Here is a 15,349-nt window from a genome sequence, read left to right as displayed (position 1 = left end):
CAAGGATCAAACTACCAGTGCTGATGGTGTTCTTGATGTTTTGTAAGTTTGAAGTGAAATTGAGCTTATACCTTTTCTGATTCCTCTTTGCCGCCCCCTGGTGGCTTTAGCTCGTAACCACAGTCTGTGCCAAGAAGCTGCGTCAGCATCAAGTCTTCCTTGATACTCTCAAGAGCTGGGTTGTTACCGTCTAAATCATCTGTCAGATCAGTGCTGGAAATATCCTACCAGAAAAAGAGTAATAGTGATGAAGTTTGGTGATAATGCACATGACTTCCCAACAGGAATGTTGAAAAATGTCAATGCTGACTTTAGAAGAATCTGCCTGTTTCCTGAAATCACAAAAGTTGACTTCAAGATGCTAAAACTTATCAAAATTTCTTGCATCTTTAGTTCCAAGACACACTAAACCCTTTTCTGCCTCTTGGATGCATTTAATGGTATTTTGGATTTTGCCCAACTTACGTGATCCGACGGCTCACCCACTGCACAGGCCTTGCTTTCGAAGACTTGGTACCAGTCCGTGATGCCGAGCAGCATGCCGATCTTCTCCATTATGAGTCGTTCTTTATCCGTCTGACAGGTCTCTAGCAGGGATGTCTCCGCCTTGGTCTTGCCGAGCACCTCACCAAGAGGACCCAAGTACACCTGTCAAAAAAGTTTAAGCACACTCCTTTAGAGTATAAATAGGGTAAAAGTTTTTCTTTACATGGTCACACTTTTAACCAAGAGTAGGATCTTTATCAGGGCCTGTCTCTCATTCAACGACTGTGTGCAAAAGCAAGGTATATTTATATTTCTTCTAAGAAACCCACGCCCATCTTGAGTAACAGATCTATGTCTGCGTTGCATTCTAATTTGTACTTACCTGCCGTCCAACAGCTTGACATATCTGACTAGGTAGCAGCATGAGACATTCCTGCACAAACCGTGACACCTTCATCTGATTGGTCCTTGCATCACCAGCGCCACCAGTACCCTTCTCAACCTTCTCCAGAATCGTCTTGACGTACTTAGTCATCAGTGAGATCGGCGCACGCTGGATGCCACCATCTTTGATGATGATAGAGACAAGATGGCCACTGGCGCTTTTGGAGTCAAGTTTGTTAATGGCGCTGGCGAATGCTCGAGCTGAAGTGTTTGCTGTGATTCGGAGTAGTTTGCCAGGTTCCGTTTCCAGGGCTATGAGGTCTTCAACCATATCCACCGGTTCACTTTCTGCAAAGATAATATCATGAATTTTTATAAAAGTGGTTTCATTCTCGTCATGTGGCATCAGAAATACAGCTGTCAGTGGGCCAATGATAGGCTTATGCAAAATTAGAAATCTGTTGCCTTTTCTACCAGGACCTGAACGGTTGCATTCTCTACCAGGCAACCATGAAAGTGGCTGGCCTATTCGGTGAATCTTGAAGGATCTCTGTTTTTTACTCACCATCTGAGGAAGAACCATCGGAATACTGCACGACCTTTCCAGAATACTTCTTTATGAAGGGTTTCAACGAGCCAAACTGAGGTTGGAATACTATTGGCCAGTGTGACCAGCTGGACAGGTCCTCCAGTAGGGGTGTAGTCTTCAAAACAGCTATGGCTTGATCCTTTCCTATGGAACCCAAGAGGCCCACATCTTGGTGACTGGACCCAGTGCTGGAAGAGAACGATTATCACAGTGAAGAACACTCAGTGTGAACCTGCCAGCTGGACTGCACAAACTGACTTCATGGCAAGTGTTGATCGGGGGTTATTACCTAATGAGAAGGGTAGCTTTCTCTAAAACACACGATAGCTTTCTGAACCAAGGACACTGACTGAGATCCCTGACCCAAGTGGTCACAGGACTCGGCCTTGGGGGTATCCAGACCCGAACATCAATTTCAAACCAACACAACTTCCAAAACAATGACAAGCCCTTTTAGTCCTACTTACTTTGTTTGGCTTGTGAAAGGTTCTTCATAATAGATCTTGGTATCAACTACACTTTCTGTTATCTTGTCCTTCTTCATGGCATCGACTAGGCGTATTAATGACCCATGACCGAGAGCCGTCACCGAGTCCACTTGGTAGTGTACTTTAATGCCATATGTCAGTTGAGCAAGCTGTAAATCAAAATAATAAGCAATTAGGTGCTGGAGTTAAATCTTACTGATAACTTATAGAAAGCAGTGGCTTTCTGCTTACCAATGTGGGATGCAGTTGTCAAGACTCTAAATTAAGAGAACAAAGTATGCAGTTGATGGTCAGTGACTGGAGGCCTATCTCACATCCACCACAACCCCACCCCGACTTACATTATTATTATGTGGGTCAAACCTACAAGATAAAACAAAACCCCTCACCTCATCCTTGTCATAACTCTGGAATCCATACTGACGGATGAAGTCTTCTAGCTCCTGCCTACTTGGGCCCTGACTTGGTGACTTTGATGCACAACTACTGACAAGGAAGCTGGCCATACCATACTCTTCTAAGATCTGCAACAAAAAGAGTTAGACATGATGGAATGAGAAGCTCCTAGCCGAAGGGACTGTGGAAATTGAGAGAATGAGACCATCGGGTGAAGATTAAATGCAGCTCCACCGTCCCAGTCTTTGTTTCAGTACAGCGACCCACCAGTTGGGTGTTAATTCCAAAACCAAGCAACTGTGCTCACCTCAGAGTGACTCTGTAGGAAATGCAAGAACGTGCCATGTCCAAGATCCTTGAAGGCAGAGAAGTTGAAATGACTTGTGATGTTGTCCTCGATGTAACACCACGTTTTGAGGCTGAGATGGCCGCTACATTTCTCCAGGCAGTCACGCAAGTATCGCACGACTTGATCTGAAATCCAAGAATGTTATCCAGTTATATGAGCAGTGTGGGGTTCATCTATGGAGAAGCTACAAAGCTACATTTGGATCAGCGATTGGTGGCATGGCATAAGAGACCATCGCCGTTCTGTCACTCTCAGTCACAGGATTTTGTGGTAAATGACAACTGCGAGGAAAATATCTAACATCTAGCTTAATCTAACACCTGGGAAAACCAAGGGTTACCTGCTCTCACCTCTGTTGTGGAAGCAGGTCTTTAGAGAGGTGTGTTTAGAAAGAAATCTACTTTATCATTTACAGTATCAATCAAAGAGAAAAAATTCCCTTGGAATTCGTACCTTCTGTTGGCCGAGTTGGTGCATCCTCATCTCTAGGATCTGATGATGCCTGCCTTCCTACACTGAAAGAATGTTTGGGGACGAGGTCTTCTGGTTTGTCTAGCTTTCCAGCACAAAGAGCAAGTTGGAACATTTTCCTGAAACAAAGTCATATCTCTATATAATAAGTGCAGAGCTGGGAATAATAAAGACCTCTGTCTGGCTGTCCTGCCTCTGGATCTTGGAAAGGAAGATATACTACTAAGTACGAAGCAAAACTTGAACATCCACATCCATTGAAAGGAATAAACCACAAGAAAATATCTTTACCAAGACAACAATTATCAGTCACACAGCAGACAACAGGAAGAAGGTGCAACAAGCTTGATATTCTAGGAACCACCAATGGTCATCTTTTTTGATATTCTGGCCCTAAACCTAAGAGTGAAGCTCACCTTGCAAGTTGGTCGTGCTGCATCATGGTCAGGAACTGCATGCAGAGGTACTTGAGTTGGTGATTGATAAACAACTCATCGCAGTGGCGGAGAATGTCCATCAACACGTCAACTGCATCCATCTCCATGTACTGGCGCTTCACATCCATAGTGAGGCTAAGCGGAGTTGCAGATGCAGACTCGGCGAGGCTGTCTTCAAAGTGACCTTTGAGATGTCGGAGTTTTTCGTTGAACATTTGTTCAAAGTCCCTGATGAACTGAGCCTTCATTTTGTCCATGGTTAATCGTTGAGCATCCTTCGCTTTCCTGATCACCTGAACCAATGAGAAAAAGAATGAAGTGTGGAGGGGAGCAGACGTAAATCTTACAGCCACTGCTACAGGATTTTCAAACGCTAAAACAATGTTTATTTTAAAAGTTGCAATTTCACGAAATCCCAAATTATTATCAGCAGCCATGAATATTCTGGCTTCAATCAAGCAGTCCTGAAATTTTGGCAGTGTTGGTGAAAAGGTCCATTCAACAATTTTTTTAAGTAGACACTTTTGTCAATAAAAATCGATAAATTCATGAACAAATAAAATAATATCGATGAACAGCCAGACTGAATTAAAGATTGAAATGTCCATTTGCATTCCCTTTTAGTTATACAATAATCATATTATACGATCCCGAGAAAAAAATCTGCCATTTCCAATTACAGCTCAACATTATGGAACATCTTTTGGGATACTTGGATTGTTGCTCGAGAGATTTTTCAATACTTATCCAAAAGAAGACAAAGAATTAGCAACTATATAGAACTGTGATCAATACAGACAATGAGTTCATTGTATTTTAAAAACTGGTGCTTATCGATTTTTCAAGAATGCACCATGTTCTTGCATTGTTCATTTGGGAAGGGGATGACGCAAACAGAATTTAAAACTTCACAAACTACATTTCTTGAAACCTTTTACTGCATCAAGTGGGCGTAAACGGTAACTGTAACCGTTGCCATGACTACAGTAAATAAACTTATGATCAGTTTTTCTTGAAATTGTTCTCAAGTAAAAGAATGCTTCCAGGCAAATGAGAAATAATGGCAAGAGTCAAGAGACAAAGATATTCAAAGCGACCGAATTAATAACTGTTTCAAGTAATTTCTAAACTATCACTAAAAATTTGCTCAGATTTCCAACATAATTACATAAAGATATGTCATAATTGTTTCCTATTAAGTTCAATAAACCTCACTCACAACAATGGCCAAATTCGCCCCAAACTTTGGCCAACTGGAGACCCCACAATTATAGCCAACTTCTCCCAATCTTATGCCCAACCTTATCCCTCAGTTATACTTACAGATATAGCTAGGCCGAGCCTCCTGATCCTGATTCCAAGTCCTTCTGGGTCCGCTACATTGTACTGCTGGGATAGATACAGCTTGAACTCACTGATGTCAACGTTCTTCTTCCAAAGGTCAGATTTATCCATGAAATTACGCAGATGAAGCATCACGTCCGACGTTGTAATTTCAGGAATACGATTAACATGAGCGCCACCACAGGTGAAGATTTTCCAAAGTTCCGGCTGAGCCATGAGAGGCCCCATTCGGAGCTCAGAGAACTGTTGTTTCTCAAAAAGTTGTGCCAAATCGACGCTGAGATCATGAAGAGTACCGATGGCTTGGATTCCATCGTATGAATGTAAATATGCGTTAATCTTTTCCTGCTTCCAAATCAGTTTCTTAACACAGGAGATTTCCTCCGCGGAAGTCAGACCGAATTCTTCCAGACAAGTTTTTCCGAATTGTTGGCAGACGCCGTCCACGACATCCTGAGCAGTTACGAGACGACCCTTGCTATCAAGATCTAAAATCAATCCAATGGCAGCGTTATTGATGGCATCAATGGAGATGTCACTCTGAATATACGGCATCGGACTTGGATCAGAACTGGGAGATTCGTAAGAGCCGTTTTTGCCCCCAGGGATATACTCTGATAGCTTTGGTGGGCGAGGGGAAGGTCGACCCCCTCCCCGCCGCTTATTCCTCCTCGACCGATCCCGCATTCCTCGTCTGTACCCACCATCACTACCTGTATCCTTCTCCTGTATCTGCTTTAATTCTTTCTTGGTCAGATTTGTAGATGAGCCGAGGGAAGGGAACTGGTCATCTGATGAAAGCTTAGGGTTAAAATCACTCCTTCTCTCGTATCGATCATTTCTTGGGTCAATTCTCTCATTCCTTGAGTCACGACCCCCACGACGTTCCCTATCCCTATCCCGGTCATGATCTCTGTCTAAATCTCTCTCCCTATCCCGGTCTCTCTCTCGAAGCCCGTCCCTGTCCCGAGGTTTATCCCTCTCTTTTGTACCATCCCTATCCCTATCCCTATCCCGCTCGCGATCCCTATCTCTTTCAGAATCCCGATTTCTCTCATGACCCCGATCTCTATTCCAATCCCGATCTCTGTCCCTATCCCTATCCCTGTCCCTGTCCCTATCCCTATCCCTATCTCGATCCTTATCTCTGTCTCGTTCCCGTGGTGGGTCATGTCTGTCTCTGTCATATTCACGGCTTTTCGGCCGGCCATTCTCTCGATGCGACATGTGACCCCTGCTACTAGAACTATGTCCACGACTTGAGCATGAATCAGGAGGCTGGTGGTAACCATTATGAGTGCCATAATAATCTCGGTGATCATCATGAATGTTGACCTTAACTGATGCCGTCGAACTCTTTGTAGAACGTGGCGATTTATAAGAATGTAGATCAGGATCGTTTTCACTATCGTACTGGTAATCATAACCATTATAACTATCATAACCATTTGTGTAGTCATGGATCGGTACCGGCAAGTCATAAGGGTCTTCATCTAAACTTCCCAATTCGTAATTTCCATAACATTCATCCTCTGACTCGTAAGTTTGTTCGCTACCCGATCGTTCTCTAGGATGGTACTGGTAATGGCTTGTACTTTTCGGCGGTGTCGAACGAGAGCTGTGTCTGCGTGTGCTGCTGCGTTTCTCGCGGTGGGGTGGTGCGTATGTCATTTGCTGCATGGGTTGGCAGTATGGAGGGTCTGTCCATGGGTTCTGATAACTTGAATGGGGGGGATACATCAGGTCAGTGGTAGGAGCGTAGAGGGAGGCATTGGGGTCAATCGGATACATTTCCCAGTTGGTAGTGTAAGTGGTCTCCTGGCCTGACATCTGGGCATCTGGAAGGTACAAAGCAGAAAATATAACCAAGCTAACTTGAATATAGTTTAAAAACAAATTTGTGTTATAAAGGTAGAAATATATGAATTGAAAGGACTTGGGGGGTGGGTGATTGCAGGGGGCAGGGTAGGGCATCCACGGTCTGGAAACAAAAGATGAGAAAAGAACTTAATAATTTTTTTAAGGTCTTAAAAAATTTCAAAGAAATCAAAACTATGAAATTAACCATGGGTTCATGTAGATTGGTTCTGATCCATCAGATTATTTGCGTGGCCTAATTCTGATTCCCTAAATCAATTGAAATTGATCAGATACAAATCATCAAATAAATAGCTTGCGGTCTTGGAATCAAATATACTCATCAGGTATTATCTTTTGTGTATTGTAATTGCTTCAGTATATATTCATTTTTAATTTTTTCGTAAAACCTTTGGGCACATAATTTTCGTACAACGTGCGCATGGCTTCAGGGAGAAAACATCTGCACAAAGTTTTGAAATTATTCCGCGATGTGTATGTGTGTGATTATTGAACATAGATCTACAGTTGAAATGAGACCTGCTGTTTTGAAACTGATTTTAGGTTTCGCTTTAATATTGATTTATTTCAACTCATTTTCTAGGCCAAAATGTGTGTATGATAAAGGCATGTCAAGTTTTATTTTCGGTTTCAAAACTTGGGTAGGCCAATATTATAAAGATGGCTTGAGTCAGCGCAGGGGTCAATTTTTTAAAAAGATTTTATATGCTGTTACACACACTCATTTTCTAGGCCAAAATGTGTGTATGATAAAGGTATGACAAGTTTTATTTTCGGTTTCAAAACTTGGGTAGGCCAATATTATAAAGATGGCTTGAGTCAGCGCAGGGGTCAATTTTTTTTAAAGATTTTATATTCTGTTACGCAAGCGCATGGCAAGGAAACCTTGTTTACTGCTTGGCTACTTATCAACGTGCAGGCATAACCAGACACAAAATCTGGAAAGTTCTCAAAAAAGGATGGGCAAGAGTTTGGGTACCAGGTGAGAACTCAGAATTCGTTTCTTCACATGTACAGGCTCGGATAAATTCCTGCCTCTTCTGCCAATTGTAGCAGATTTAAATACCTCAAAGGGGTATTGACAAAAACAATAAAAGATATTATGTGAAAACTGCATGCCTACCAGTACCACCTGTTCCTGAGTTATAATAATCCATTTTGGTGAGAGTCCTTCTATGGATTGGAAGTGATTGTTGTTACCCGGTAGTCAAATTCTACACTCTTGAGCAAATGAGATGAGAAGTACTGTATAAACAAGAACTGGTCAAGCCATCTAGACTTCTACCAGGAAGTCTAGATATTGCATTCCAAATTTAATCCAGAACAATGGTGAGAAGTGCCCCGTGAAAAATAGGAATCCAAGAATGATCTACCACATTGCAAGATTTTCAGAAGAGAGCAAGTTCCATAAATGAAGTTGAGCACTAAAGAAAGTGTCGTGAAACAGGAGTTTTGGGTTCATCCATGATAAAGTCGGAGATGATACCAGTTTATCTATCCCTAGAGAATGGCTGAACAACAATGCCTGAACATATTCTTCGCATGACTGTTGACAACTCTATAAAACCAGGGTGAGAATACTGTAGCAGAGCTGAGATAATTGACAGATAGGTCTTATATTATCATTTTGGATACCTCTGATCACAGTGCTTTGTATTGATTTTCCAGGGGCGTCAAATGTCAGAGGCATGGTTAAAAGCCCCTGGAGGCAAAAACATGTCATAAATAACAAAATCTCAAAAAAGGCACATGCCTCAAGGTAGCTTCGACACTGGCCCTGCACATCATGTCTTGGGTTGGGATTAACTTGGAATGTGTAACTGAATCCAATGTTCCACAAATTCTTCAGCAAGGGATGTTACTTTTGGACAGTTGGGACAATGACAAAAACTTATTATTTTTCTTCTCTATTCTCAGAATATTGACAAATATTTGAAGGAACAACAAAAATTATTTTATGGAATAAGTGAGAGACGTCAATTAGGAGTTGGGAAACAAGAGCACAAAAAAGTAAAATCCACAGATCAGTAGATTTTAACAAGGCACAAAAATATTCTTCATCACATAACAATACCTGCTTCAATGCTACTAAACACAATGCACTATGACACACAGACAAATGAAAAAACTAAGGGAATAATAAAGTGAAAATTTTTATTTCTCGCTTATCGAATTTTAACCATATCCCGGATCTATGGCTGATGAGACAAAAGCGTACTTGAACACAAAGCAACAATGCCGGTAAAATATTGTAAATAACACAAAATATTAAATGAATCAAAATGTGACAGTATGGCAATCTGAAAGAGAATTGTCGATGACTCAGATTCAGAAGATTACTTAAGCATTATAATTACAGTTCTCGTGAAAGTAACATCAATTTTCTGGCAGTTGCAATATACTGTACTGTAAGTCAAAAAGCGCTTCAAATTCATTCCCCAGCCTTATCCAGAAACCCTTTTGTACAAACCAAGGAGCAAATAATACCGTGCTACATTGGACATTTTGGGCCAGTTGAAACTCCCAAGTGGTACTGCACGGTTGAGCCTAAAACCCACGACATTCCAAAGATAGTCAGAAGTTCTTACAATGTGCCACTACAGATTAACAGTACAAAGGGTCTTTCCATGTGGATCATTATCTCATGATCAATAACCAGTCAATACCTGCTAGCGCTATCCAACAACAATCAATAACTGAAGATCGTATTGCTAATAACGGTTCCCTTGACAAATTATTGACCTTGACAAACCTCCATTCGGCAGCTACGGTCCTAAGAATTGCGAAATTGAAACGTAATTCTTATTCATAACAATGAGCTTTCACTAAAAAGTGACACTCCCTATCAAACTCTTATCTATTTCGAAATAATACAATAATCAATATCCAAGAAGCTTGAAAATATCAAATATCTTGAGGAAGACTGTAGTGCCATCTGTCAGAAACTCAACAAATCTGGACAGAAAGAATGAAGGGTTCTTGCCACTGAAGCGTGGTGCCTTCAGCTATTATCTATTGATTACCTCAAAGGTACAATAAGGCCAAGCATCTTTATTAGTTGGTTTATGGGGTGTGGACAAAATGTTAAAATCTTTATCCGTTCAAGTACTGGTAGTGTTATATTGGAGTTGAGGGTTTTATAAACAAAACTTTATAAAAAAGTCTTTCACTGCCAGGTCTGGAGACGCGTCCATGCTAAAGGATACTGACAGTGACACAATTGGTGAGACTGAGAGATGTGGGTGGGGATCATTATACATGTAATACAGGATCCAGTAGTCAAGTGTTTCTCACACTGCATCACAGCTTCCTCCAACATGCCAACCTTGGCAAAGCGTAGAACAAAATCTCACCATCGAAGCGTGTTCCCTGCGGGTATTTTCTATTGATCGCCTCATTATATGAATACAATAACTACTCGATTGTCCAGGTTTGTTTCCAAACCATTACTCCAAGGCAACAAACTTCATTGATTTGGCTGCAGGGTTTGACAAGATCACATTTCAATATGATTACCACAGTGTTTCAATGAAAGATGAAAGGGAACTCAGGAGCAGTAACCAGCTGAAAAGCTGTGTGGGCGTGTTACAAAACTTCACTCGTTGGCGCAGAGATCTAATTACTGACTATTGTCGGATCGATTTATTTTTAAATTGAATTAGAATTGATGTTCTAGCGTCTCTTTCTACTAAAACAAACCCTCCTAAGAAATCTAAATCATATGATATGGCGATCATTCAACTTCCAACTTTTAGTCATGGCATCACACAACAAAATATTTTTACTAAAGATGATGCCAAATGTAAAATGTACATTTTTGTAGATGTTTTTGTATCGAACAGGTGTCCTCAATCCAATATAAAACAGGTCTTCCACAGATTTACTCTTTTATCAAAGTTTTCCTCACAGGTAAAACACCTAATCCTAGCAACCAAAAAGAACCATAGCCAGTCACTAATTCACATCACGCAACTACCATTATTGTATGCAACCACCAGCAGCGGTGGTGAAAAATGGGGACTCCAGCTTTTTTTATAGACCCATGCCAGATGAAAGTGGATTCCATGATCCTGCAAATGATTGCTTCCACTAAGCCATCCGCATCATTTGCTGCTTGAGGTATCACCTTTTTTCAATGACAAATTACACAGAGGAGGAAACCAAGGAGACTCACCTCGTTCGTGTAGCCATTTGAAGTATTTTAGAATTTAGGTTTAAGAGCAGCATACACTGGAGCCCAGCAAAAAAATGTTTCTGACTTTTTGAAACATATTCTAACTTATAAAGCCAATTCAAATCAACATTGAAAAATCTGTCTATTTTGACTTTTAGAGATTTTAGAGAATAAAATCCTTGGGCGAAATGCTTATGGCAAAAAGAGATGATTTTTAGGGTGGCCTTAGTGTTGTTCTCAGAGGTAGAAGAGATCACTCCAGCTGCATAAGTTTTCCATTTCCTTGAACTCTTTGCCAGACACCTGCCTCAAATCATCAACCATCGCAGATTTCTGAGTCCTCTTCACAGCAACAGATGTCACCATTATGACAACAATATCCAAGTTTGAAAGTAACTTACCTGGATATGGCTGATACATATACTGCTGATTGATGCTGAATTCCATCTCTGGTGTGCCTAGTGAGCTGTCGAGGGAGATAACCGGCCCAGGATCTCCACCCAGATCATCAGTGGTCAAGCTGGTATCCATGGTGCACTGGAAATCACCATGTGATCATACCCTACAACGATAAACAACAGAAAAATCACTTAAGTGCAAAGTTTGCTTGAAGCTGATTTTTATCAAGTACTAAGTACCAGTTGGCAGTTCAAGGCAGTGTTAAATCACACCCAGTATGATGAGCTCACGTACCAACAAACATCATCTTGATGGGAAATTATGTTTTAGTCAGAAAGAATGTAAGTGTTGGATTTTGAGTCATGAACATGTCAAACCACACCTCAGTCATGTTAGTCACAATTTGCGCAAAAAATGGCCACAGAATTGTTTGAGCCAGGGCCCAGTTTAAAAAACAAGTTGGCATAAAAATACAATACCTTTTAGTATCTTGGCCTTATCTAAACAAGATAAGCCAAGCAGAGATAAAACACCAAGTTTAAAATTGAACAAAAAGTTCGTGATTCTAACCTTTTTCAAACAACCGGCCAAATGTCAGTAGTCAAGAGAAAAACATGTTCTTACCTTGGGAGACCCAGAAATCAAATAGTCAGCAGCAAAGCAATAACCAGAAATAAGTGCGTTTTCCACGCATCTACATAAACTCAGAGACATGAACAGCACCAACGACTGGAAGTCGGAAATAATGGGCAAGAACATCTCGCAGGAGACAGGTCAACACCAAGAAAAACAAAATCGACAAATCACAATTGGTTTAAAAAAATCACCCTGTGAATAAATCAGGAGCGATTATGACACTGCCAGCATAACCACATCACTGATTGAGACTGTGCATGTATTCAGGAACTCTCACAACGTGCTCTGGCTCGAATGACGGCCGTATACGCCCACAAGGCACGAGCCAACAGATATCCGGGCAAACAAAATGCGCGGCAGACATTTTGTTCATATATGGTCGAGTTCTATGATAAAGTTACATCTTATTCTAAAATATCTATAGTTTTCTGATCAGATTTCAGAAATAAAACCTAATCAACAATGGATGTTAACAGAGGTGGATAAATACCTTAGCTTCAACTTGAATAAATATGCTATTGGCCTTTAAAAAGATTGGTAAAAACTTTAACGATTTTTGAAATAAGAAGACAAAGGTACCGCACGCGATATAATGATAATGCTAGCATAGCCCCGAGGTCTCTTTCGTGAATTCACATAGCCCAAGGGTAGCAGCAGCTACTCACAAAGACAAATCCATCAAATACCTGGGGCCAATCATATACAAAAGGCACAATCAAGTACATATAATGACTGCGCCCAGGGCTAATTGTCAGATACATCGATATTTATTGAGAGAAAAGGTTAACCATGAATTGAATATCGCGTTTTTGCACATTAGATTATTGCCATATTTTGAGCTCCAGGAGACAAGGAAACAAAGTCACACCTCCTCAAAATCTTGAGTATAGAGATTTCTTGAGATGATCTTGATCAACCTATACATCACTCTACAACCAATCAGGAAAAATCTTTTTTAAAGTATTTAAACAAATCAAATTCATAACCAATATCAGGCAATTAAAAATAAATTGCAATAATTTATAGAGGGATTCGGGCTAGCACCAATAAAAGAAATAAAACGTGGCCTAGGTTTTCATCGCAATCAAATGGTACTTTCCCTCGAATGAATCTATGATGAATTTTAAAACATTTTCAAATTCAACCAAAATACAATGTACTGTTTTTTAAGACAACATCTTTATTTCATCTATTTGATATGAATTGATGTCCTGAAACAAATTGTACTTTTCCAACATACTGAAAGGGTAATTTTCTAACTTTTAAATTCTTTACATCGCATTTCACTTCAGTCGAGTTTCTTTTCATGGAATTTGAATTGTGGGTCGAACAATATCCATTATGATTGCATCTTATTGGATAAAAAATTATGTTCAATTATTATGCAGAATAACAGCTAACAGTCCATGGCGACATAGAGTTTACCTCTGTGTTCCAAAATCACAGAATTCAATAATCCGACAAACATCAAGTTCTATAATCAAGATAATGGAGAAAAAATTATCGCCAACATCCAGGCAAAACTACTGTTTTCCCCTGCGGCAAAATTCTCATATTACCGAGTATGACATGAAAAAGTATATCTTCTATTTCAACCTAACCGTTAAAAATCATTTGTATTTGAATATGGGAAGTGTCAGATAAATGAACTGGTAACACTGACAAGAACAACAAGACGAAATATAATTTGAAATTTGATATTAAAAGAATTGGCAAGCATTTACTCATCAGATATACTTGTTGCTATTGGTACATTCTGTTTCAGTAAGGGGATGGGCTTCATCTGGAAATGAAGGATTCGAAATTGGTACATCCCAATCAAGAAACAATGATATTGCAAGATTAAATTTTTCTTGCATGAAAATCAGACAAAAGAAAATGTATCATATTTTCTAATCACATTATGTACAGCTCACTCTTAGTGGGTGTACACTTTAAAAAATTAAATTAAACTGTGTCTCTAGTTCTCTAAAGCCTCGATCTAAATCGCAAATATTTCAATATTTGTCACTGAGTTTAGCTATTTCAGGAAGAAGGAACTATGGGGACCTCACAGAAAGTTGCCAGAGACATGTAAAGGACCCTGATAAAGCCAATATATGCCACCTACATGTTAGGTGCCAAGGGTCCTATGTAAGCAATTGTCAGCTTCGAGTTGGAGTTGTCTCGCTGACATTAGGAGGCTTCAAAACCTGGCAAGAAAGAATGGACTCTCAACCTCCATTGCGCTACTGCAACAGTTTGCCCCCGAGCAACAACATTACTTAGACTTTGAAATTCACAGGTGATATATTCAACGCTGGCTTTGTTTGATGATTTTATAACAATGGCACCTCGAGCAAAACAGAGAACAATTTAAGGTCCAGGAACTGAAATTGAAAGGGTAGACGTTCAACGCCATGGCCATGCAACTCGATTTAGAAGAAGTTGGTCTAGAAATAGACGTGCGAGGTTATAGTTAGAAATCAAGCTGGGGAGATGACCAAACATGGTCATCGCAAATTCCGACATTCAGTTTTCAAGACCACACAGATGGGAGTGGCATTCTTCCTGTCTTCTTCTTCTTCTGTGTATTGCTCTTGTCTGATTTATTACACTCGTTGGACGACAGTAAAATAGCACTCAGTTCCGCCACTTCCAGTACCTGGTATTGGCGGAGTTGAACACAGCAACGCCATTTTTCAATTTAAGCAAAGGTAATGCCTTTGATGGCAGGACGAGGATTTTCAACTGGGCATGCGAGAAAATCAGGTCCGCTCTTGATCTTCACACCAGTTAGTCTGAGGGTTGAAGGAATTTGTAACAATGATGTAGTCGTAATTAATTGTAGTAGGCCTATGGTAAGGCATATTGATGTAATGTAGGCCGAGACTCGAGAGCTCAGATTAGGAAAACTTGATAAAGTATTAAAGACATAGATAGGCCTAGTGTCTAAATCCCACAAACATCAAAGCAAGAAAACACTTTGATTCTGTTGATGTAAACACTTCAATGTCAATGTTAAAAAATACACCGACTGTTGGCCTATATTTCATGTATTTAGTATAAGCCTAAGCCTAGGTGATACACACACAATTACACAGTAAAAATGTACACACAGCATCCAGCTTCTCCCTTTCAGAATCCATACCAGCTGTCACTCTCTATTCAACGATCACAAAACTATTACAACAAAAATCTACGTTACATTCAAAGACGAGTATATAAACCTACCAAATATTGATGACATAACAAAATATCTTGATCATGATCTTCTCAAAAGGGTGATTTTCTAAGACTAGACGTTTTCAAGGATTCATTTACTCAAGATGTGAAAAT

At 40.1% G+C, this 15,349-nt stretch overlaps 1 protein-coding gene across 1 annotated transcript in view; it reads right to left on the bottom strand.

Moving 5' to 3' along the window:
* LOC135495308 (uncharacterized) overlaps positions 1 to 15,349 on the bottom strand; it is a 31,404-nt gene extending 16,055 nt beyond the window's left edge. The window contains exons 1-12 of the mRNA XM_064783771.1: positions 15,245 to 15,349; positions 11,398 to 11,558; positions 4,924 to 6,782; positions 3,580 to 3,893; positions 3,146 to 3,282; positions 2,651 to 2,817; positions 2,337 to 2,471; positions 1,927 to 2,096; positions 1,436 to 1,647; positions 869 to 1,218; positions 466 to 648; positions 72 to 224 (exon numbers count right to left, since the gene is read on the bottom strand). Of these exons, the coding sequence (XP_064639841.1) occupies positions 72 to 224; positions 466 to 648; positions 869 to 1,218; positions 1,436 to 1,647; positions 1,927 to 2,096; positions 2,337 to 2,471; positions 2,651 to 2,817; positions 3,146 to 3,282; positions 3,580 to 3,893; positions 4,924 to 6,782; positions 11,398 to 11,527 (3,810 nt within the window). The 5' untranslated portion in view covers positions 11,528 to 11,558; positions 15,245 to 15,349. The remainder of the gene's footprint in view (positions 1 to 71; positions 225 to 465; positions 649 to 868; positions 1,219 to 1,435; positions 1,648 to 1,926; positions 2,097 to 2,336; positions 2,472 to 2,650; positions 2,818 to 3,145; positions 3,283 to 3,579; positions 3,894 to 4,923; positions 6,783 to 11,397; positions 11,559 to 15,244) is intronic.

Source organism: Lineus longissimus, chromosome 11, assembly GCF_910592395.1.
Source record: "Lineus longissimus chromosome 11, tnLinLong1.2, whole genome shotgun sequence".
In the NCBI taxonomy this organism is placed as follows: Eukaryota; Metazoa; Nemertea; class Pilidiophora; order Heteronemertea; family Lineidae; genus Lineus; species Lineus longissimus.
This window is presented reverse-complemented; position numbering and strand designations above follow the sequence as displayed.